Source organism: Dama dama, chromosome 11, assembly GCF_033118175.1.
Source record: "Dama dama isolate Ldn47 chromosome 11, ASM3311817v1, whole genome shotgun sequence".
Classification (NCBI taxonomy): domain Eukaryota; kingdom Metazoa; phylum Chordata; class Mammalia; order Artiodactyla; family Cervidae; genus Dama; species Dama dama.
Window position 1 is genome coordinate 12,366,927 of NC_083691.1, and position 21,137 is coordinate 12,388,063.

Genomic DNA, 21,137 nt, shown 5'->3' on the forward strand with positions numbered 1-21,137 from the left:
GTTAATGTATTCATCTCATTAAGTACAAGTCAGTCGTCTGCCACTTTGTGGCTACCAAGAGAGTTATTTCTCTGGTCATATCACTTAGGCTCTTGGGCCCAGGCCTTCAAAGGATGTTTTAGCTTTTGTTTAAAATAAGTAATTTTCCACTACAAAGATTGTTCTGTTTTATTCAGTAATATGTTTATGGGTTTCACCCTCTGATATGAAACTAATCATAAATAAACATTTTTGAAAAGTTGTTTTTCTTTTTCTCTTGCAAGTGTACTCTAGAGAACAAGCCTTCAGATATCTTTGCCATATTGACTCTGAGCCATCAGGGGACTCAGGCTTATGAGGAGGTACTGTCACACAAAACAGTGTCTAGTGAAGACGACAAGAAAGAGGGGAAAGGATCGGAAGAAGAAGCTAAAATTCTATAGAAAACCATGGTAGGTTATCATTTATAATTCCTTAATTTAGTTACCAAAGAGCTCAGTCATTTAAAGTTGAAACTATTAACAGTGAAGGCAAGTAAAAACAGTGGTGTTAATTTTTGGCTCCAGTGCATCAGCTGAAGATGCCATTCTACTATTTAAGCAAAGCGAATGAGTTCTGATTTATTACGAGCCCTTTAAACCACAAGATGGAGCCCCATGAGCCTGCAGTCCATAAATTATTAAATAGAAAGGAGGGAGTGCTCATAAATAATATTTTCTAATAAAACTGGTATTAGCAAACTGATACAAATGGCTAAGGTGCCCTTGAACTTGAAATTACGTAATTTTTCTCTATCCTTGACTGAGCGACTGAACTGAACTGAACGGAACTACCTGAAGCTCAGTGTTTTAAAGTCCTGAACCAGTTCTTTAAGTAATGATTTGAAGGGTTTGCAGTTTGTAAAATGTGTGTGTATTTAACTGAAAAAGACACCTTTTTTCTTTTCATGTGCTTTTGATTTTAAAATAATAAGGTCAAATATTGACTGTATTGAGGATACTGAACTGAATATCCTGGAAACCTTAGTTTTTGTGGAAAGTTCATACTTAAATTGAATTTGAGATATTAGATGAGGTCATCTAACCTTTCCTGCCTAATTTTTTGATTGGTAAAATATGCTGAATTTTTTTGCCTTGCATTTTGGTTCTGAAGGATATGTGATTTTTCCCCCCTAAGTTTTAGTGAGAAAAGGCTTAAAAAAGATACGTGTGGGGAAAAGCACAAAATATTAATCATGTGTTTTTGAAATATGTTGTTTAGCAAGTCTGAAGGTATTTCTTTTTTTTTTTTTTGAAGGTATTTCTTTAAGAAAGATTTTATTAAAAGAAATTTGTTCTAGGGTTTGTTCTGGCAACTTAGTTGACTTGCTCTCTAAAGAAGGAACTCTACTAATATTTTAATTGTGAATGGTGGGGAAAACTTAACTTGGGATGGATTTTCTCTGTCACTTAGTTTTATGGTGAGCTGTGATGAATGACACTATAACTTGTGTTTCTTCCGATATGAAATGAATTATTTGCCTCTTCAGCTTATTTATCTATTGCAGTCTAGATATTCTTACTGCTTAAACAAATACTTTTTATATATTACTTGTCATAGTTGGTGAAAATTCTTTTCCTAGTTTATTCATTTTAAATGTAGCTTGTTCATTTTGCTGTGTAGTGGTACAAGTGTCTTCATGGTATTTGTAAATTTGGAGATATTCAAAGGTTTTTGGATGTGTGACTCATGAGTGTGAAGGATCTATTCTATTAAATTTTCATGAAATTCATTCTATTTCTAGGTGGTAATCTGCTCTACTGATTTCTGGGCCAGCATGTCATTTTAATTATTGCTTTTTAAATTTTTGATATTTTATTTTAGCATAATGGTACCACCCATCCACCTTTGTAGAATAGTTCTTAATGCTGTCATTGATCCCTCCCTTTGCCCCCATGAGCTTTAAAATTATTTTTGTGAAGTACTAAAATGAATCTATCTTGAGGGAATTTTGATTGAGAATGTGTACATATTTGTAAATTAGTTTGGGAAATTAATTCTTTTACAATATTTATTTTCCCCATTTTGGAAGCTGGGATATCTCCTATTAATCTATTTTAAAAATTAAAGCATCACACCAAAGGTTTGAATGCCAAATAATAAGTAATATTCTGATGTGGCCCATAGTTTTACTGTCTTGTTCACACATAGCTTTGTATTTTGTATTATTATATTACAAAATCTCAACTTTTCAAAGTGCAGAAGTATTCAGCAGTTTGGAAAGGAGTGACTGGGTATCATGAGTCACCAGCATGCATTTCTAGATACTCTGCCGAAACTAGGAAGTGTCTGTTTCTTGCCAGTGATGTGTGATATGGATGACCTTTTTTGATGTGATATTGAAAACACGTCTATTCAGCTAAAAGGTGGAAAATACATAATACTGAATGTGACGTGTGTGAACTTTTCTAAAACATGAATGAAAGGTTTAAGATTTTCTGGTGTGGCGTTCAGTAGGATGGGTTTTTACTTCCTTTCTTGAGCAGTTTTTTTGTTGTCTCAATGTTAACTGTTTCACAACAGTTTGACATAGCTAATCACAACAGTTATTAGCTGTGACTTGACTAAAATATATTTGTAAGTCATCCTTTTCAGGTACCATTTCTTTTATCAAAGTAATAGTTTTCTTTCATCTTCTGACAGAGATCTATCAGATCTTTTGCCAATGATGATCGCCATGTTATGGTGAAACATTCGACAATTTATCCATCTCCGGAGGAACTTGAAGCTGTTCAGAATATGGTATCTACTGTTGAGTGTGCTCTTAAACATGTCTCAGATTGGCTGGATGAAACAAGTAAAGGCACAAAAGCAGAGGGTGAGACAGAAGTAAAGAAGGAAGAGGCCGTAGACACCTATTCCAAGTAAGTGTGACCTGACCTTTGTGTGACACTTTTCTTGTAGTGCCCAGATAAGTCCAGGGTCCCATCTCACTGGGTTACACTTGGTATATGGTATTCTTTGGGTTTTCTCATTTATATGACTTTAAACAAGGAAGTAAATGTGGGATTTTTCTGAGTTAAATTTGAAGGGACAGTAGAAGAATAATGATTTGATCAGAGAAACGGGAGAGAGCTGTTCAGGATCCCTTTAAAAAGGGATACAAGCCCTTTAAAAAACCTCTGTTTTAGAGATTGTGACATGTCATCTTTTTCATGTGTTGGTTTAGTTTCCTAAATTCAGAAATAAACACTATTTTTTTTTTGGTCTCTGGGGAAGTCGTAAAATGTCATTTTTTCAGGTGTTTAAAAAGCCTGATGTAGAAGACAGAGTGCAGGAGAATGTCCTCCAAAGGTATTTTTAACTGCATCTTCCTTGTTGACTCCCAGGATCCAGTGTAGTGTCTTGCACGTAGTACATGCTCATTGGGTATTGAATGAATACTGGCCTAGTGGGAGCCAAACCCTTCAGCTACTACAGCAGTGCTCCCAGTGCTGCAGCAGGAGTGAGATGAAGCTGAGTGAGAACTAGGAAACCATTTATGCCTTGCTAAACTTAGAGTTACTGTTTTGAGCAATGTCACTATGATTGGAGTAAGAATATAGTTTACTTTGAAAGATGAAGCTCATTTGACTGCATTGTATTAGTAGGATTAAGAACATTTATTTTGACTAGTTATTAGTTATTAAAATTGCTCAGTCGTGTCGGACTCTTTGCGACCACATGGACTGTAGCCTACAGGCCTCCTCTGTCCATGGGATTTTCCAGGCAAGAGTACTGGAGTGGGTTGCCATTTCCTTCTTCAGGGGATCTTCCCGACTACAACTGGTAAATTGAGGATAGAAGTTATAGAATTTTTTTCTCAGCCTTTCAATTCTTAATCAGTGTAATAAATAGATAAAGAATAGTGGGAAAGTATTGATAAATCTATTTCTTTAACTGAAAGATAGTGTAACCTTTCCATCTTCAGATGAAAGAAAATCAGTATCCGTTTTCAGCTGAAGATTATATTTTCTTGACTTTGTTAGCTTATTACAGGTAATATATATATTAGCATAGATTTGTCAGCTTGAAGTTTCTTGGCAGGAATTCATTTTTTCTTGCATATGATGAGTTTAAAAAAGATACTGTCAAAATATACAGTTAATTGGTAATTAGTAGTATCATCCAGTAATAAAGCTCTTTGTATCTCAGTCCCTGCGCAAGTTAAATAGTCATAAATTCCTTACTTATAGATTAACTGATTGGCCACACTGCAGGGCTTGTGTAATCTTAGTTCTCAAACCAGGAATTGAACCTGGGCCACGGCAGTGAAAGTGCCGAGTCTTAACAACTGGATCCCTAGGGAATTCCTGCATTGCGTGTTTAAGTTGCACGTCGGAATGTGTTTATACCATTTTTTATGGTAAAACTTCTATGATTTGCTGTTTTTACTATTTCTAAGTATTTTTCAGCGAAGTTAGTCCTTTTAAATACATCTCTTTGCTGTCAAGGCTGAACAAACTCTTGGAAAGTGCTCCAGTAGACACTTGCTGAACTGGATCAGGTCGCTGAGTTGTCAAGGTGTTTAACACATAATGTACTGTGTGCTTGGTTTGAATTTTGAAGTAGTGTTGTATGGACTCTGTAAAGTGTTTGCAGTTTGTAAAACATTCCTGGGTTGAGCCCTTGGGTGTGATTATTCCCGTGTGGTAGAGCTTAAGGTGTAGAATGATTGTGTCCCTATAGAGGCAGGCATGGCTTCCATACAGAGCTGTTGTGGTCATAGACACGAATTATGTTCCTGGTGTGTGCTAAGCACTGCAGAGGGCCCAGAGACAGGGAGGGCTTGCTTGTATTTATTAAGCACCTTCTATTGCCAGGCACTGTTAGACAGCTTTTACCTGTATGCTCGTGTTTTATCTCTTTACAAACTGACTCACAAGTTCCCACTATTTGTATTTGAGAAATATTAAATATTTAGCTTAATTTTAATTAATTCCCTGTATTGGGGTCACTTGCTTTATAATACCTCATATTCAAATTCATTATTAAAATTTAGAACTGAATTAGGACTTAGTTTCTCTGCTTAGTCTTGCTGTCTTCTACATGGTAAGACCAAGTTATGGTATGGAATGTAATAAGCAAGCTAATAAGGGCTAGTTAATAACATCTACTATTTATTGAGTGCCAATTACTATATCAGATTACTTTTCATATTATTTTACAACAAATCTGCTAGTCTCTATTACTGTTGCCTGCCCTCCACCCCCATTTTACTTAAATTTCCAGTGCTACATATTTGGTTATGAAGAAAGAGTGACTCAGAATCAATAACAGATTTACCTTGCTTACGGTCACTGAGTGTGTGGTGGAGTCAGGATTCACATTCAAGTCTGTCGGATGCGCATCCACTTTGCTTCACATCTTCACTTTGATTATCCATGACCGAAAGGTGAAAGTACAGAGCAGGGAAAGACTAGGTGCAGGATCTGGGGTCAGAAAAAACTTCACAGAGGAGGTAGCACTTGCAGTTGGCTCTCCAGAGAGTGCGTAGGGTTTTGTCAGGCAGTGAAAGTAGAAGAAAAAATAAATCTCAGCAAGGATCTAGGTGTGAAAAAGTATTGGGGCTGTATAAGGAATAATAGCTATTTTTTATTGAGCTATAATATATGCCATGCTCTGGGAAGTTCATTACTTATGCTAATTATTAATAAATGATATTCTCAGTACCACTCGGAGGAAGGTATTACTCTATTGTTTTTTTTCTTTTTTTTTTAAACAAATGAAGAAATAGACTCAAAAGAATCAAGTAGTTTGTAATTTGTCCAGTGTCATATAGTAAGTGGCAGATCCAGGATTCAAAACAAAAGTCATGCTGATTCCTAAATTGCTTCCCAATAAAGCCCATGTCTAAGTGTTCAGTGGGACACCAGTAAAATAGCAGGCAGAGTTCCATCCTTGTTGTGCTTTTGGAAGACCGTTCTGGTTGTAACATACTGTATACAGTAGATGAGATGCTAGGAATTTAGTCAGGCCAGTGGAGAGGTGGTTATTGAGATCGTTTAGGTGAGAGGTAGTAAGAGCCTGAAAAGAAGCTAGTTTGAAGGCAGGGGTTTGAGAGTATGAATATACAGTGGAAGTGAGAAATAGATTTAAGGGACTAGATCTGATAGACAGAGAGCCTGATGAACTATGGATGGAGGTTCGTGACATTGTACAGGAGACAGGGATCAAGACCATCCCCATGGAAAAGAAACGCAAAAAGGCAAAATGGTTGTCTGAGGAGGCCTTACAAATAGCTGTGAAACGAAGAGAAGCTAAAAGCAAAGGAGAAAAGGAAAGATATTCCCATTTTAATGCAGAGTTCCAGAGAATAGCCAGGAGAGATAAGAAAGCCTTCCTCAGTGATCAATGCAAAGAACTAGAGGAAAACAACAGAATGGGAAAGACTAGAGATCTCTTCAAGAAAATTAAGAGATACCAAGGGAACATTTCATGCAAAAATGGGCTCAATAAAGGACAGAAATGGTATGGACCTAACAGAAGAAGCAGAAGATATTAAGAAGAGGTGGCAAGAATACACAGAAGATTTGTACAAAAAAGATTTTCACGACCTAGATAATCACAATGGTGTGATCACTCACCTAGAGCCAGACATCCTGGAATGTGAAGTCAAGTGGGCCTTAGAAAGCATCACTACGAACAAAGTGAGTGGATGTGATGGAATTTTAGTTTAATTTTTTTAAATTTAATTTAAATTTAATTTTTTAATAATTGAGCTATTTCAGATCCTGAAAGATGATGCTGTGAAAGTGCTGCACTCAATATGTCAGCAAATTTGGAAAACTCAGCAGTGGCCACAGGACTGGAAAAGGTCCGTTTTCATTCTAATCCCTAAGAAAGGCAATCCCAAAGAATGCTCAAACTACCGCACAATTGCACTCATCTCACACGCTAATAAAGTAATGCTCAAAATTCTCCAAGCCAGGCTTCAGCAACTTGTGAACCGAGAACGTCCAGATGTTAAAGCTGGTTTTAGAAAAGGCCGAGGAACCAGAGATCAAATTGCCAACATCTGTTGGATCATCAAAAAAGCAAGAGAGTTCCAGAAAAACATCTATTTCTGCTTTATTGACTATGCCAAAGCCTTTGACTGTGTGGATCACAATAAACTGGAAAATTCTGAAGGAGATGGGAGTACCAGACCACCTGACCTGCCTCTTGAGAAACCTATATGCAGGTCAGGAAGCAACAGTTAGAACTGGACATGGAACAACAGACTGGTTCCCAATAGGAAAAGGAGTACGTCAAGGCTATATATTGTCACCCTGCTTATTTAACTTCTATGCAGAGTACATCATGAGAAACGCTGGTCTGGAAGAAGCACAAGCTGGAATCAAGGTTGCTGGGAGAAATATCAATAACCTCAGATATGCAGATGACACCACCCTTATGGCAGAAAGTGAAGAACTAAAAAGCCTCTTGATGAAAGTGAAAGAGGAGAGTGAAAAAGTTGGCTTAAAGCTCAACATTCAGAAAACTAAGATCATGGCATCTGGTCCCATCACCTCATGGGAAACAGATGGGGAGACAGTGGAAACAGCATCAGACTTTATTTTTTTGAGCTCCAAAATCACTGCAGATGGTTGGTGACTGCAGCCATGAAATTAAAAGACCCTTACTCCTTGGAAGGAAAGTTATGACCAACCTAGACAGCATATTAAAAAGCAGAGACATTACTTTGCCAACAAAGGTCTGTCTAGTCAAGGCTATGGTTTTTCCATTGGTCATGTATGGATATGAGAGTTGGACTCTGAAGAAAACTGAGTGCCGAAGAATTGATGCTTTTGAACTACGGTGTTGGAGAAGACTCTTGAGAGTCCCTTGGACTGCAAGGAGATCCAACCAGTCCATCTTGAAGGAGATCAGTCCTGGGTGTTCATTGGAAGGACTGATGCTGAAGCTGAAACTCCAATACTTTGGCCACCTCATGTGAAGAGTTGACTCATTGGAAAAGACCCTGATGCTGGGAGGGATTGGGGGCAGGAGGAGAAGGGGATGACAGAGGATGAGATGACTGGATGGCGTCACCGACTTGTTGGACATGAGTTTGAGTAAACTGTGGGAGTTGGTGACCGACAGGGAGGCCTGGCGTGCTGCGATTCATGGGGTGGCAAAGAGTTGGACACGACTGAGAGACTGAACTGAGCTGAACTCAAGAGGGGAGAATTTATAAACTGTTACTAGGTTTGGGAGAAAGATGAAAGATCAGGAGTACAGAGGAAAAAATAATCAAAGATGACAGGCTATTCTTAATATCAAATAATGTCCTATATTTGGTTTACTTTAAAATGATTTTTATTTCTTTTTATACTTGTACCACCCTTATAGTTTTTCATTGCTTAATGTTTATTGACTCTCTCAGGTATGCCAGGCACTGAGCCGTGGCTGAGTTATTTATGATTTCCTGTCTTGTTTCCATTGCCACTGTTCTGTTTCTCTTTTCTCCAGTTCATTTTCAAACTCTGCTAACTTGGACTCAATTCTGCTGATTCTTTCCCCTCAGCTAGAATGACCTTTTTTTCTCTTTAACCAAATCATGACTCTGCTGAAGTCACTCTTGAAGTTTGCCTTCCTTTTAAGTCTCTAATTTTGACCTTTCTCTTTTCTGAAATTATGATGCAGTCATAATAATGTAAAAAGCTTGAGTGTTGTGGTCAAATCAACTTGAGTTTGAATCTTGTTGTTCACTTGTTCAGTCCTGTCCAACTCTGTACGACCCCATGGACTGCAGCACCATTTTACTCTCTGTGAACTTGAACAATTAATCACCAGTTTTGAGATTCTCATTCCTTGTCTTTCAAATGCAGGCTCTTTGTTAGGTCTAAATGAGATTTGTGGCATGCAGTTTGTTCTCAAATATCACATTTGTCTTCCTTCTTAAGCAGGTTTTAAACAGCTTTTGTACTTAATCTGCAGTGTTGAGCCTCTGAAGCAGGAGAATTTGGAGTATGTTCTCCATAGTCAAACAGTTGCTTACTTTTTTTTTTTTACTTGCTTACTTGTTGAATGACCATTAAGTTTAGTTAACATTTTCATTTGTAATTGAGGGAAATGAACTAATAAACTTTAGGTATTAAAGTCAAGGATAGATATTAATGTTATTCTTATGCACCATGCATGACTTGATATTCTTTTAATGTTCATTCTTCTGGTTGCCACTGGATTTGGAATGTGTGTGTTGGCAGATCATCTTTGGGTTCCTCAGCTCTTCACTTTTATCACATTATTCTGTTTTCCTCATAAACTTTTATGGATTCCTAGAATGCTGTAGCTACAAGGAGAGAGCTAAGGCTTATCCAGCCAATAGCCATTTTACAGTTACAGATACTGAGCCAGAAGGCACTGTTCGGAGCAGAGGTCAGGTCTTTTCATTTCCACTCTGATGCTCTTTCTTAGTATGCCATGGTGTTCATGTTTCTCACAATTCTTCAATTGCTAATTAAAAGGAGGAAGTTTGAATAATTGAAAAGATATTTAAGGGGATACAGTATTTTTGGATTTTCCTAAGCAATATAGATTTAATAAAGAATTGAGAGATGTATCATTTGAAACAGTCTCCCTATTGGTTCTTTGTGTAAGATAGTTTATGAACCTTAAATCTGAGACTTAATTTTGTGGAATTTTGGATTTCTGGATTTATGTTCTCCCTTATCAATTCTTATGGATAGCCAGAAAGCCAAGTGATGATTAAGTTATAGTTTCAGAAGTAGGCTGTGAAAGTAATCATTCAGACTTCTATTTTTAGGGATCAAGGTGGTCGGACATTGTGTGGTGTAATGAGGATTGGCCTGGTTGCAAAAGGCTTGCTGATTAAAGATGACATGGACTTGGAGCTGGTTTTAATGTGCAAAGACAAACCCACAGAGACCCTGTTAAATACAGTCAAAGATAATCTTCCTATTCAGATTCAGGTGAGTACAGTTTAATTGTGCTTCTAGGAGAATTTGTGAAAAGGTAAAAATAGGTAGTGATCTTCATTAATTTAATAAAAAGAAATTGATAACAGTAAAAGGTAGGTACATATGGCTACTCTGGGTCTGTGCATCATCCATCACATCTAAGGCAAACTTCTGGTGATTAATATTCAAAGTACAGTCTTAAATTTTTTAGATGTATCTTGCTGAGAGTTTTCATGTTTTCCAGAATAGGCCTCTCAGCATTATAAAACTCTCCAGAAGGTTTGATATAGGGTGGAAAAGAACAAAAAGAGCCTGGGCAACTGGAAACTTTCATAGATGCTATTTTTTTAAATTGAAGACTGTTAATTTAATTTCATTCATTCATTCTTTTAATAGAAATTCACTATTAATTCCTTGTTTTCAAGCCTTTTTCACATTGGGATGCATTTAGAGAATTTTACTGTTGTCTTGTGCCCTGGAGGATGCTGCTGGAGGCTGACGGCTCCTCAGGGTTGAAGGCAGCTGGTTGGTCCAGGGCTGTGGTCACTTTAGGACCTGCTCTGCCAGTCTGCTCCAAGGGTCAGTTGAAAACTATGATCACCTTTCATTTTCAGATGTGTTACCTTTGGTATAATTAGATTATATCTTTTTGATGATTTTATATCAGTTAGTCCTTCAATCCATGTTGCATAAATAGATATCAGTACACAAGGTTGAACTGTGAGTTGTTGAATGCTCTCTTTTTTTGTAGTTGGTTTTATTTGTATTTCTTCTGTGGAGACCTTTTTTCCCCCAAAGTAACATGAATTCTAAATTTGTCTTTATTAGCTTTGTTACTGGATCATTTTCTTTCATATCCACCAACTGATTTTCAGAAGCATCTTCCTGACTTTAATCTGCCATTCCTGGCACTCAAATTTGTGTTACTTGTTGACACATTACCCTTTATTAATTTCTGGAGCACTTTAAAAAAAATCATTTTTAGCTCTTAACACTAAGTGACTGAACAAAATATATTTGATTTTCCCATTTTCAGTTCTGATTGAAGGAAAGTTTCTGTTCTTTCAAGGGTTAAATTCATTTCTTTTAAAGAAAGATTTAAAAGATTAAAGACTTTTTAAATGGTTATGTGATTATTTGAGAAGGGAGAGTGGTAAGCAACATGGAGTTCAGTAAAGAAAGTTCAATAACGAGTTTCTGACTATACTTTTTGTTACTAGAATGTTAATGTTGTAAAATCCATCTTTTTTCCTTTTTTTTTTTTTATTGTTTTAGAGTTTAATCTTTATTTCTGCTTTTATTATAGTGAACATTGTTATTCTTAAATCTGTACTAGAGTAATAAGCAAAGGGTTGGACATATGGAGGCTTTCCCAACCATCTCACCCCCTTTTCTGTTTTCTTTAGTGAGTTCTCTTTTATATGAGTAGTCATAGTTTTAGATGTGTCAGGGTGGAAAAAGGGTTGAGAATCAGAGCTATAAGAAATTGAAGATCTGTTGTATTTCTCAGTATTGAAGATACAGGAAATTGGAGCTTCAGTTGTACTAATAGAGCTTTCTCTGTAGTTCACAACTGTGTGAACTCTGTATTTTCTATTTCTGGGCACCACAGTTTTAAACTTTTTGTCAGGCTAGTAAGTGTTTGAGGGAAGGGCCTGGGAGGGTATGCAGACTGGTAAACTGTTTCAAATTTGAAGAGACTAGGGCTTTTTAACCTAGAGAAGCTGAAAAAAGATACAGGTATCTTCAGATCTTTGAAGAGCTTCTTGGGGAAGGCGAAAGTGGCCTGAACTCTTAAGACCAGTGGTGGACATTTTAAGAAACATATCTGAATTTAACATAGCTAATAGAGTTATCCAGCAGTGAAACCAGCTGCTTTGTGCCATGGTTGGATCCATGACTGCAGCTGTTTGGGTAGAGGTACCCAAATAAATGGGGATGTAATTGTGCACCCACTTTATATTAGTTTGTGTACATGTACACATTTGCTGTGCCTTCATATGTACACACAAGCATGGACATCTTATTATTAATACAAAAATGTTTCAGAAAATAATTTTAAATGGGATTTTTGCATTTATTCCCTGCCTACTCCTTTTTCTTGGTGTTCGTTTGGAAAACCAATCTCTGATACTATATGAACTTATTTTCTTGTGAGTTAAAAACCTTTTCCCTGAGCACTTATCATAGCAAAATTTTGAGTTATCAGGGTACCTTAATTGGGATTGTTTCAGACCTTTTCTCTATGTACTCTTTTCTAGGATCATTTTAGAACTTCCTTGAGCAGAGGAAGGAGAAGGACGACCAAAACCAGAGTCACTTAGAATTAGTGTAGCCCAACACTCATATCATATTTCATTACTTTGAATGTGTCTCATAGAGTGATCTGCATGTACAGTTGAAAAACTGACTTTGCTTTTTCTCTGAAACATCTTTCCTGCTCTTATGCAAAGTGAATGGAGCAGTTTTCTGCTTTTTCTCTATACTCTGGTTCTGGTTTTTCCAGCCACTGTGTGGCCTTTCCCTTTATTGGTTTCCTCTGTTCAAAATTAGGGTAATGAATTTTCAGTTTTCTATCTTTTGGGGGATGTTTAATGGTAAAATGCTATTCTTATATAAATGACTTTGAGTTCCTTTAATGCACAGTTGTTGAGTTAGAGAGACCCAGTAGTGTTTCTGTTCAACTATTTATGTTAGGTAATACATTAAATTTTACCACCAGGAAAGGCCCTGTGTAACTTACTAAACTATATATTTAATGTATCGTTATACATTAAATGTATACTTAAAAGCAATCCTAGTTGGTGATAATTTTTTGTATAATTGTTTGTTAAAAGAAGCAGTGAACATTTCCATGTGGATGTCAGATGACTTGTCCCAGAGAAGGTCTCACTGGAATGATCTCTGACACCTCTTGTTAGAGAAGGGAAGTTAGCTACTTGTTTATATTAACCTTTTTCCTGATGAGTGATTGTGCAGAGATCCTTTTTCATTCATTCTTACTTGATTTTCTTTAAAAATCTACATAATCAAGATTATGTAATCTTATATTTATAAATCTTTACTAGCAAGTAGGAATTCCTGTTTAGGTTGTCCTATCAAAAATAAAGATTTTTCTTCTTTAAAAAAAAAAAAGGTGTTGGTTTAGAGAGCATTCCCAGCAACTTATTATGCTGTATAAGTCCTTTGTAATAATTTCAAGAACAATAATTTACCTTTTGTTGTATCATGATACTTTTGGTAACTTTCACTTTCAAATATTAGAATGATTTTAAATATTCTTTAATAATTGAATAGATGATTGACCTTGTGGTTGCTTTTTGAGGGACGGAGAAGGGATTCGCCAGTAAGTTGGGAGAGAGAAATGTTACTTCCACCCTAAAGAACTAGTTAAAGATTAGTTCCTCTTTCAGAACAGTAAAAACTAATCGTTAATAACTTTTGAAAACTAAGACTAAGGGGGAGTCATTCATTTTTTGAAATTTTAATTAATTGGCTGTTTTTGAAATCTTGGTGACTTTCAGAAACTCACAGAAGAGAAATATCAAGTGGAACAATGTGTAGATGAGGCATCTATTATAATTCGGAATACAAAAGAACCCACGCTAACTTTGAAGGTGATACTTACTTCCCCTCTAATTAGAGACGAATTGGAGAAGAAGGATGGAGGTACACATGTGTATATATATGTATATGTATATATGTATGTATGTATGTATATGTATATATAGAGAGACATAGATGTGTATATACAAATATATATTTGTTTTGTTCACATAAGACCTCTCTTAAATGCTGCATACTAATTATGTTCAATGGATTTAAGAAGTAATCTGTCTTTTGTTTTATGCCACTCATAGTATTTTAAACAGATTTATTCATACATAACCTCTGTATTTTGCAAAAATATTTATATTCAAAACGTAAAATATGTTAATTCAAAGAAACCTATGCTTATGTTGGTTTTAAATCCACTTTGATTTTTATACTGTTTCGGTGTTCTGTTTTCCTTTGTCTAGTTTTGCATTGCTATTGGTATCAGCTAACCTATTCTGGGTAGCTTAGTTATTAGGTCTGATTTTAGGGTTAAGTGTGGTTCAAAACCCTACTGTTTTCAAATTTACTTGTAGTAACTCCATAATTTTTTAAGAGTTATGCTTTATCTAATTGCCTAAGTGTTTTGTAATGCAAGAGAGATAAATTTGGGAGCTTTTTCTTTTTTTTTTTTTTTTAAATAATCTAGTAAAAATTTTTTTCTAGGAGGTGTGTGATCCTGTTAACATTTAGGATTTTATATATGTGGGAATTTGATTTTAATCTGACTTTTTTCTGAAGTTAAAAAGAATTTCTGCCTAGCAATGCCATCAAATAAAAGTGGAGTGAGAAATCTATTCCGTTTTAAGAAGTACTGTTGGAGCTGGATTTCTTTTTTGATATTTTTATCCTTTCACATCAGCTTGTTTCTGCCTCTTAGTCCTGTGTCTAGAAACTTGCCATGTGCTATTTCTTCTGTGTTAGACCTTTGACCAACTGGCCTCTCTCTCTTATGACAATTTAGAGGCATTGTGGCCTAACTGGGTCAACGAGGACTCCCTGTTGCTGTTTTTCATCACTAGATATTCAGCAAGTTCCATTGCTTACTCCCCTACCTGAAATACCAGTGCAGCAAGAAGTATTGGTCAGTTTCTTAATTTATTTCAAGTTGATGATAAAAGAAGAAAAAGACACATTTTACCAGAGATGTTAGAATTTCAAGTTTTGCAGACATGACTCATAGGATTTCTTAAAGTAAAAGTGATAGACTTCCTTTTTAAAGAAATCTTGGGAGTACTAAAATCAGCTATATCATACCCAACAGATATAAACTAGGTACATTTATGAATCATAGTTTAAAATTAAAGTACATCCACTCTGTAATTGGGTTTATCCCTGTACTTTTTCTTTGGGGCTGTATATAGTATCTCTAACACCTCTGAAGAACCAATCTTAAATGGCTTAATTTCTTTAACAGTTTTACAGTTCATCATTAACTGTAGAACTATAAAATGATTTCTGAAGTATCAAGATAATTCTGTTAATTCTGGTAAGCTGTGTTCTACTTGACCCTCTAGTGTAAAACTAACCTTTTCTAAGTATAGTTATAGATATTATTAAAAATTCTTTGAGTATAGAGAGATGAGAAGATGACTGAAGTTGCCAGAGGCTAGATTTGTCTAGATTTGAAGTTGCCAGAGACTAAATAATGTTTGTTTGCAGCTGGAGACATCTCTCCAGTTACTTTGAAAGTCTTGAGAACAACAGGCTTCTTTCCCTCCATGGTTTTGTGCACTTACATGGGATTTTAAGGTTTCAGTGATAACTCTAAGCTTAGTCTCTTGCCTTTATAACTAGGTTCAGAGGACCTGAAAACAGATCTTAGTACGTTATACCCTTACTAGAAGACTAGTTATTGCAGAATGGAATTTGCAGTAGAGTAGGAGAGTCATCTAGAGTCAGACATTCTGGAATGTGAAGTCAAGTGGGCCTTAGAAAGCATCACTACGAACAAAGCTAGTGGAGGTGATGGAATAGCTCCAGTTGAGCTATTTCAGATCCTGAAAGATGATGCTGTGAAAGTGCTATTCTCAATATGACAGCAAATATGGAAAACTCAGCAGCGGCCACAGGACTGGAAAAGGTCCGTTTTCATTCTAATCCCAAAGAAAGGCAATGCCAAAGAATGCTCAAACTACCGTACAACTGCACTCATCTCACACGCTAGTAAAGTAATGCTCAAAATTCTCCAAGCCAGGCTTCAGCAATACGTGAACCGTGAACTTCCAGATGTTCCAGCTGGTTTTACAAAAGGCAGAGGAACCAGAGATCAAATTGCCAACATCTGTTGGATCATCAAAAAAGCAAGAGAGTTCCAGAAAAACATTTATTTCTGCTTTATTGACTATGCCAAAGCCTTTGACTGTGTGGATCACAATAAACTGGAAAATTCTGAAGGAGATGGGAGTACCAGACCACCTGACCTGCCTCTTGAGAAACCTGTATGCAGGTCAGGAAGCAACAGTTAGAACTGGACATGGAACAACAGACTGGTTCCCAATAGGAAAAGGAGTACGTCAAGGCTATATATTGTCACCCTGCTTATTTAACTTCTATGCAGAGTACATCATGAGAAACGCTGGTCTGGAAGAAGCACAAGCTGGAATCAAGATTGCTGGGAGAATTATCAATAACCTCAGATATGCAGATGACACCACCCTTATGGCAGAAAGTGAAGAAGAACTAAAAAGCCTCTTGATGAAAGTGAAAGAGGAGAGTGAAAAAGTTGGCTTAAAGCTCAACATTCAGAAAACTAAGATCATGGTACCTGGTCCCATCACTTCATGGCAAATAGATGGGGAAACAGTGGAAACAGTGGCTGACTTTATTTTTCTGGGCTCCAAAATCACTGCAGATGGTGACTGCAGCCATGAAATTAAAAGACCCTTACTCCTTGGAAGGAAAGTTATGACCAACCTAGACAGCATATTAAAAAGCAGAGACATTACTTTGCCAACAAAGGTCTGTCTAGTCAAGGCTATGGTTTTTCCATTGGTCATGTATGGATATGAGAGTTGGACTCTGAAGAAAACTGAGTGCCGAAGAATTGATGCTTTTGAACTACGGTGTTGGAGAAGACTCTTGAGAGTCCCTTGGACTGCAAGGAGATCCAACCAGTCCATCTTGAAGGAGATCAGTCCTGGGTGTTCATTGGAAGGACTGATGCTGAAGCTGAAACTCCAATACTTTGGCCACCTCATGTGAAGAGTTGACTCATTGGAAAAGACCCTGATGCTGGGAGGGATTGAGGGCAGGAGGAGAAGGGGATGACAGAGGATGAGATGACTGGATGGCGTCACCGACTTGTTGGACATGAGTTTGAGTAAACTGTGGGAGTTGGTGACCGACAGGGAGGCCTGGCGTGCTGCGATTCATGGGGTCGCAGAGTTGGACACGACTGAGCTACTGAACTGAACTGAGGAGAGTCACAGTCTGTTCAAGGTGTTCGGGTTATTAAAGGATTCCAAGACCTCTTTATAAGCTCAATCTCATCAGCTGATGTTAACATAATTGCGTGGGATCAGATAAGATGAAAGAATCAAATTGAATCTAATACTTTACACATGTTACTTCCTCTCCTTTTGAATGGCAGCAAGATTTGCTTTGCTGTTTTCCTTAACCTCACAGCCCTGCCAACTCACCTGTTATCTCTCATAATTTGCTCGTTTTGTCTAACTTGGACTTTGTTGAAGTTTTTAGATCTGTGCTAGCAGTTTTGTGTTATTATTGGGTAACTTTGAGGATCCAGTGTAAACTGGGCTGTACAGTTCTATAGGATTTCTTTCATCATACCAGGTTACTACTCTTGCCTTGACGCAGTTCTTTTCAGCTGCATGGGGTGAAAGTACAGATTCATTTACGTTCCAGGAATTTCTAAGTTTGAGAGAAATCTCTTTAAAAAAAATATGCACTCATTTTCTTTCTCAACGTTTAAAAAAGTTCGCATTGTAAATACTTTTTGGGGAGAGATTTTCCTGCAGAATCTCAACTTCTCTTCTCCCGTAGAACAAACAGGCTGTTCACAGTATATACCTCATGTGTTTCTCTTGCCTTGTGACATATTTGGGCAAAATCAAGAAAAGGGGGAAATGTCTGAGAGCAGGCAGAACTGGAGGACTGAATCTGGTGAGAGCACACACTTTTCTTCTCAGTGTTGTCTCTGCAGAAGTGGCTAGCTAATTACTCGTTTCACATTGCTGTTTAGATTTTCAGTGGCCAGACTATAGTGAATTTCTTTGGTATTGTTTACTGTTTCACAGGTAAGAGTCCTCCTATGCTGTCAGCCTTCTTTCTATATTCTAACTCTTTACTTGAGGGCCCTGTAGAATAACCGTTCCCCATAACTATATGGGGCTTCCCAGGTGGCGGTAATGGTGAAGAATCCTCCTGCCAATGCAGGAGACATAATAAGAGACATGGGTTCGATCCCTGTGTCGGGAAGATCCTCTGGAGGAGGGCATGGCAACCTACTTCAGTATTCTTGCCTGGAGAATCCCATTGACAGAGGACATTGGCAGGATACAGTCCATGGGGTCCCAAAGGATCAGGCAGACTGAAGCGGCCTAATATGCACACATACATGCATTACTACATGCTTCCTGCTAAAGAAGGCATCGGGAAAAGAACATAGACCTTGGTGGCAGCCAAGTGTTTGACCTTTAACTCCATTAACTATTACTGTGTGCCTTGGACATATTTCTTCACTTCAAAATGTGGGTAATGAATACTTTAGAAAGTTGTTTGAGGGAATTTATATAATAATATGACCCGTACAATACCCAGCACAAACAGTGATTAGTAAACAGTGGTAGTTACTTAGTTTAGTAAACAAAAAGTCACAGCACAAACTCATCTACTCAAAGTGCCTTGAATTTACAATGAGAATAATGTGTAATAATACGTTTGAAGTAGTAAACATAAAGAGTTAAACTGTTAAATACCCATTGATGTGTAGTACTGGAATCAGTATACTATATTTGCTGCAGTTCTAGTAATGAGCTGACTTACTATTAATATAAAGTTTATGATTCATTGAGATAGATGTCTTTTTCCCTACCAGTGTCCTTTATCCCTAGCACCTTGAGTGGTACCTAATACTTAGTAGGCAATTAAAACAAAACCTGTTATGTTAATTCTTGTAGCTAGCATATTATCTGATCAAATAGAACTGTTTGGTGTATAAGAAGCATTAACAATGGGCATCTCAGAATTCAAGTAATATATATTGAAGATTTTGCTTTGCTAAGGTATTTTATAACTTACTATGTTATAAGCACTTTCTCATATATGACTTAACTCTCAACAGCCATGAGGTAGATAGTTGTCCTGTTTTATAAATGAAGAAAGTCTGATGTTTCACCCATCTCTTCTGACTTTCAAGTCCAGTTACTATCTAGGATGATCATAGGAGAATCTTAGCTGACTTAGTTTTCCTGAGCGTCACATGGTCTAAGCTGCTTTTGACGCTTGTGATTTTAAACCAGAAGTATATTTGCTATGAGGGTGATAAATCCAGCTGCTTACTGTATTTACCATACTTTGAAACCAAGTGGATAGGGAAACTACAAAGGCACTTGCGATAACTTAGGCTGAGATAAATTGCAGTGCTCAGTATTAGGGGAGATTCTCAGGGTGTCACAAAAAAGTTGCCCAAGCGCCCTTTAGTTGCCAATGTGAACTTCCAATGCGGTTTGTCAGAAGTTCAGTAGCGTGACTCCTGTTAGGTGGAAGACCAGTCCAAAGGTCACAACTAGGATTTCTAACAATGCTGCAGTTTTTATTCTCCTGCCTTCCCCAGCTGCTTGACCTGCATTGTCCTGTGTAAACCTATAGTCACTGTCTTTCCAGTGGTCCACTGCCTACTGAGGCATTGCAGAAAAGTTGTATCTAGTGATGTTTCTATCATAAACTAGGATAACAGTGCTCTGTTTTACCTTCATGCTACATTTACCTGTTCATATTATTGTAGCCTGAGGTTTCTCATGGATAGTGACTTGAAGCATAATGTCTGCTCTCCACACAGCCTCACGGAATTGAGAGAAGGACTGCCCGGATATCTTCAGGCTACCTTGGAAATTCTGTCAATATGGACTCAGTAGCTCAGCTTCATTCCAACTTTGGAATGTCAGGGAGGTCTTCATGATAACCCAGCTTGATTATTTTACCTTTGACGAACCAGGTTCCAGACACATAAATTCTATTTAACACAGTCATGTTCTGGCTTTTCCCTGCCCCATCTACAGGCTAGTGTTTTTGTGAACAGGCACAGAGTTAGCTTGCATGTAAGGGATGGAGAGAAACTGACCAACATTTCCTGCAGGACGGTGTGTTTCTGGTCACAGATCTAACCCCTAACCAAAAAAAGTTAGGCATAATAGACTTCCTTTCAATGCTTCCATTGTTTAGAATGTTTTATGTACCTTCGTGCTCTGATGCCAGGTTATTGAGCGATGAATTTTTTAAAAGCTGTTTTTCTTTGCTTTTGGCATTTTTGTTACTATCCCCTATGCTGTTTTTTTTTTTTTTTTTTTTTTAATCTGTTTTACTGGTCACTGTAGGAAAAAAATGAAATGGTTCATAGTTCCATTGTTTCTGATTTAAAGACACCAAGATGCCTTTTTATTAGAAAAGCTTTGTTTCTCCACAAAACTGAAACACCTATGTTAAAGTTTATACAGAAATGTTAAATTCGAGGTTCTACTTTGAGAAGTACAGTGTTTTTCCAGCAGCAATTCTGCGATTGCCACATTTTTTAATGAATGAAAATTTAAAAAACTATGTTATTAATTATGTAAAAGAAATAGGCAAGCAAGGCTTACAAGTAGCACTACAGTGCCACATAAATTTATATAGTTTTAAAATAAGAAACTTTGAAGAAGGTAAGATGAGATGAATTATTACATCCCCTCTGCTGTTCTCACCTCATGAATATTGAAACATTTTGGATCTTTTGACTTTTTTTGACTATCAGAGCATGAAGAAACATGGCCATTCTGATGGTGATGTTAAAGGGAATTCAGTCAAGTCTTCTGTTCATTGCCTGTCCCTTTCATCTCTTTTTAGTAGAATCTACTGCCTCCAAATGTTGACTGTCTGTAGCAAGCTGATGTCACTAGTTTTTTAAAATAAGAATTAATGAATATAATTTGACTTTTGGGAATAAGAGAATTTATCTAAATACTTTTGCCATTGTTCCCCTATAAAACTGTGTGTGGTGATGAGCAGATGTTAGTTACAAGCTCTGTTCACCGGACAGTAGTATGAGAAAGTTCAAACAGAGTTCTTTTGCCTTGTCTTTTCCTACCCAAACTTCCTCTGACCCCTCCCCTCTTCCAATGATCTTGCCCCCTGCCGCCCTCCCACCCTCTCGCCTTTCCTGATACTCCTACTTGATCCAATGACAGAATGAAACATAGTTTGCTTTACTCTTAAAAGTCCTAAAAAATAAACATGGTCTCTTCCTTTTCTTGAGATTACCTTATTTAGCAGTCAGTCAACCTTTGTCATGTCTAACTTTTAAGAGATTCTAACTGTTCATTTATAGTAGTTCTGCCTTGTTTGTGAGCTTCACACAGATGCTTGTATTGACCACAGTTAAACATTTTGACATGTAGACACAAAAACGAATTACTTGTATGTTTG

General features: G+C 37.0%; 1 protein-coding gene across 5 annotated transcripts in view; it reads left to right on the plus strand.

Annotated features, from left to right (window-relative positions):
- STRBP (spermatid perinuclear RNA binding protein) overlaps positions 1 to 21,137 on the plus strand; it is a 136,741-nt gene that overhangs the window by 72,565 nt on the left and 43,039 nt on the right. For 4 of the 5 annotated variants that reach the window (XM_061154696.1, XM_061154701.1, XM_061154699.1 and 1 more), the window contains exons 2-5: positions 264 to 431; positions 2,662 to 2,882; positions 9,749 to 9,914; positions 13,427 to 13,571. In XM_061154696.1, the coding sequence (XP_061010679.1) occupies positions 429 to 431; positions 2,662 to 2,882; positions 9,749 to 9,914; positions 13,427 to 13,571 (535 nt within the window). In that variant the 5' untranslated portion in view covers positions 264 to 428. The remainder of the gene's footprint in view (positions 1 to 263; positions 432 to 2,661; positions 2,883 to 9,748; positions 9,915 to 13,426; positions 13,572 to 21,137) is intronic. The other variant, XM_061154700.1, reaches the window with a different exon arrangement.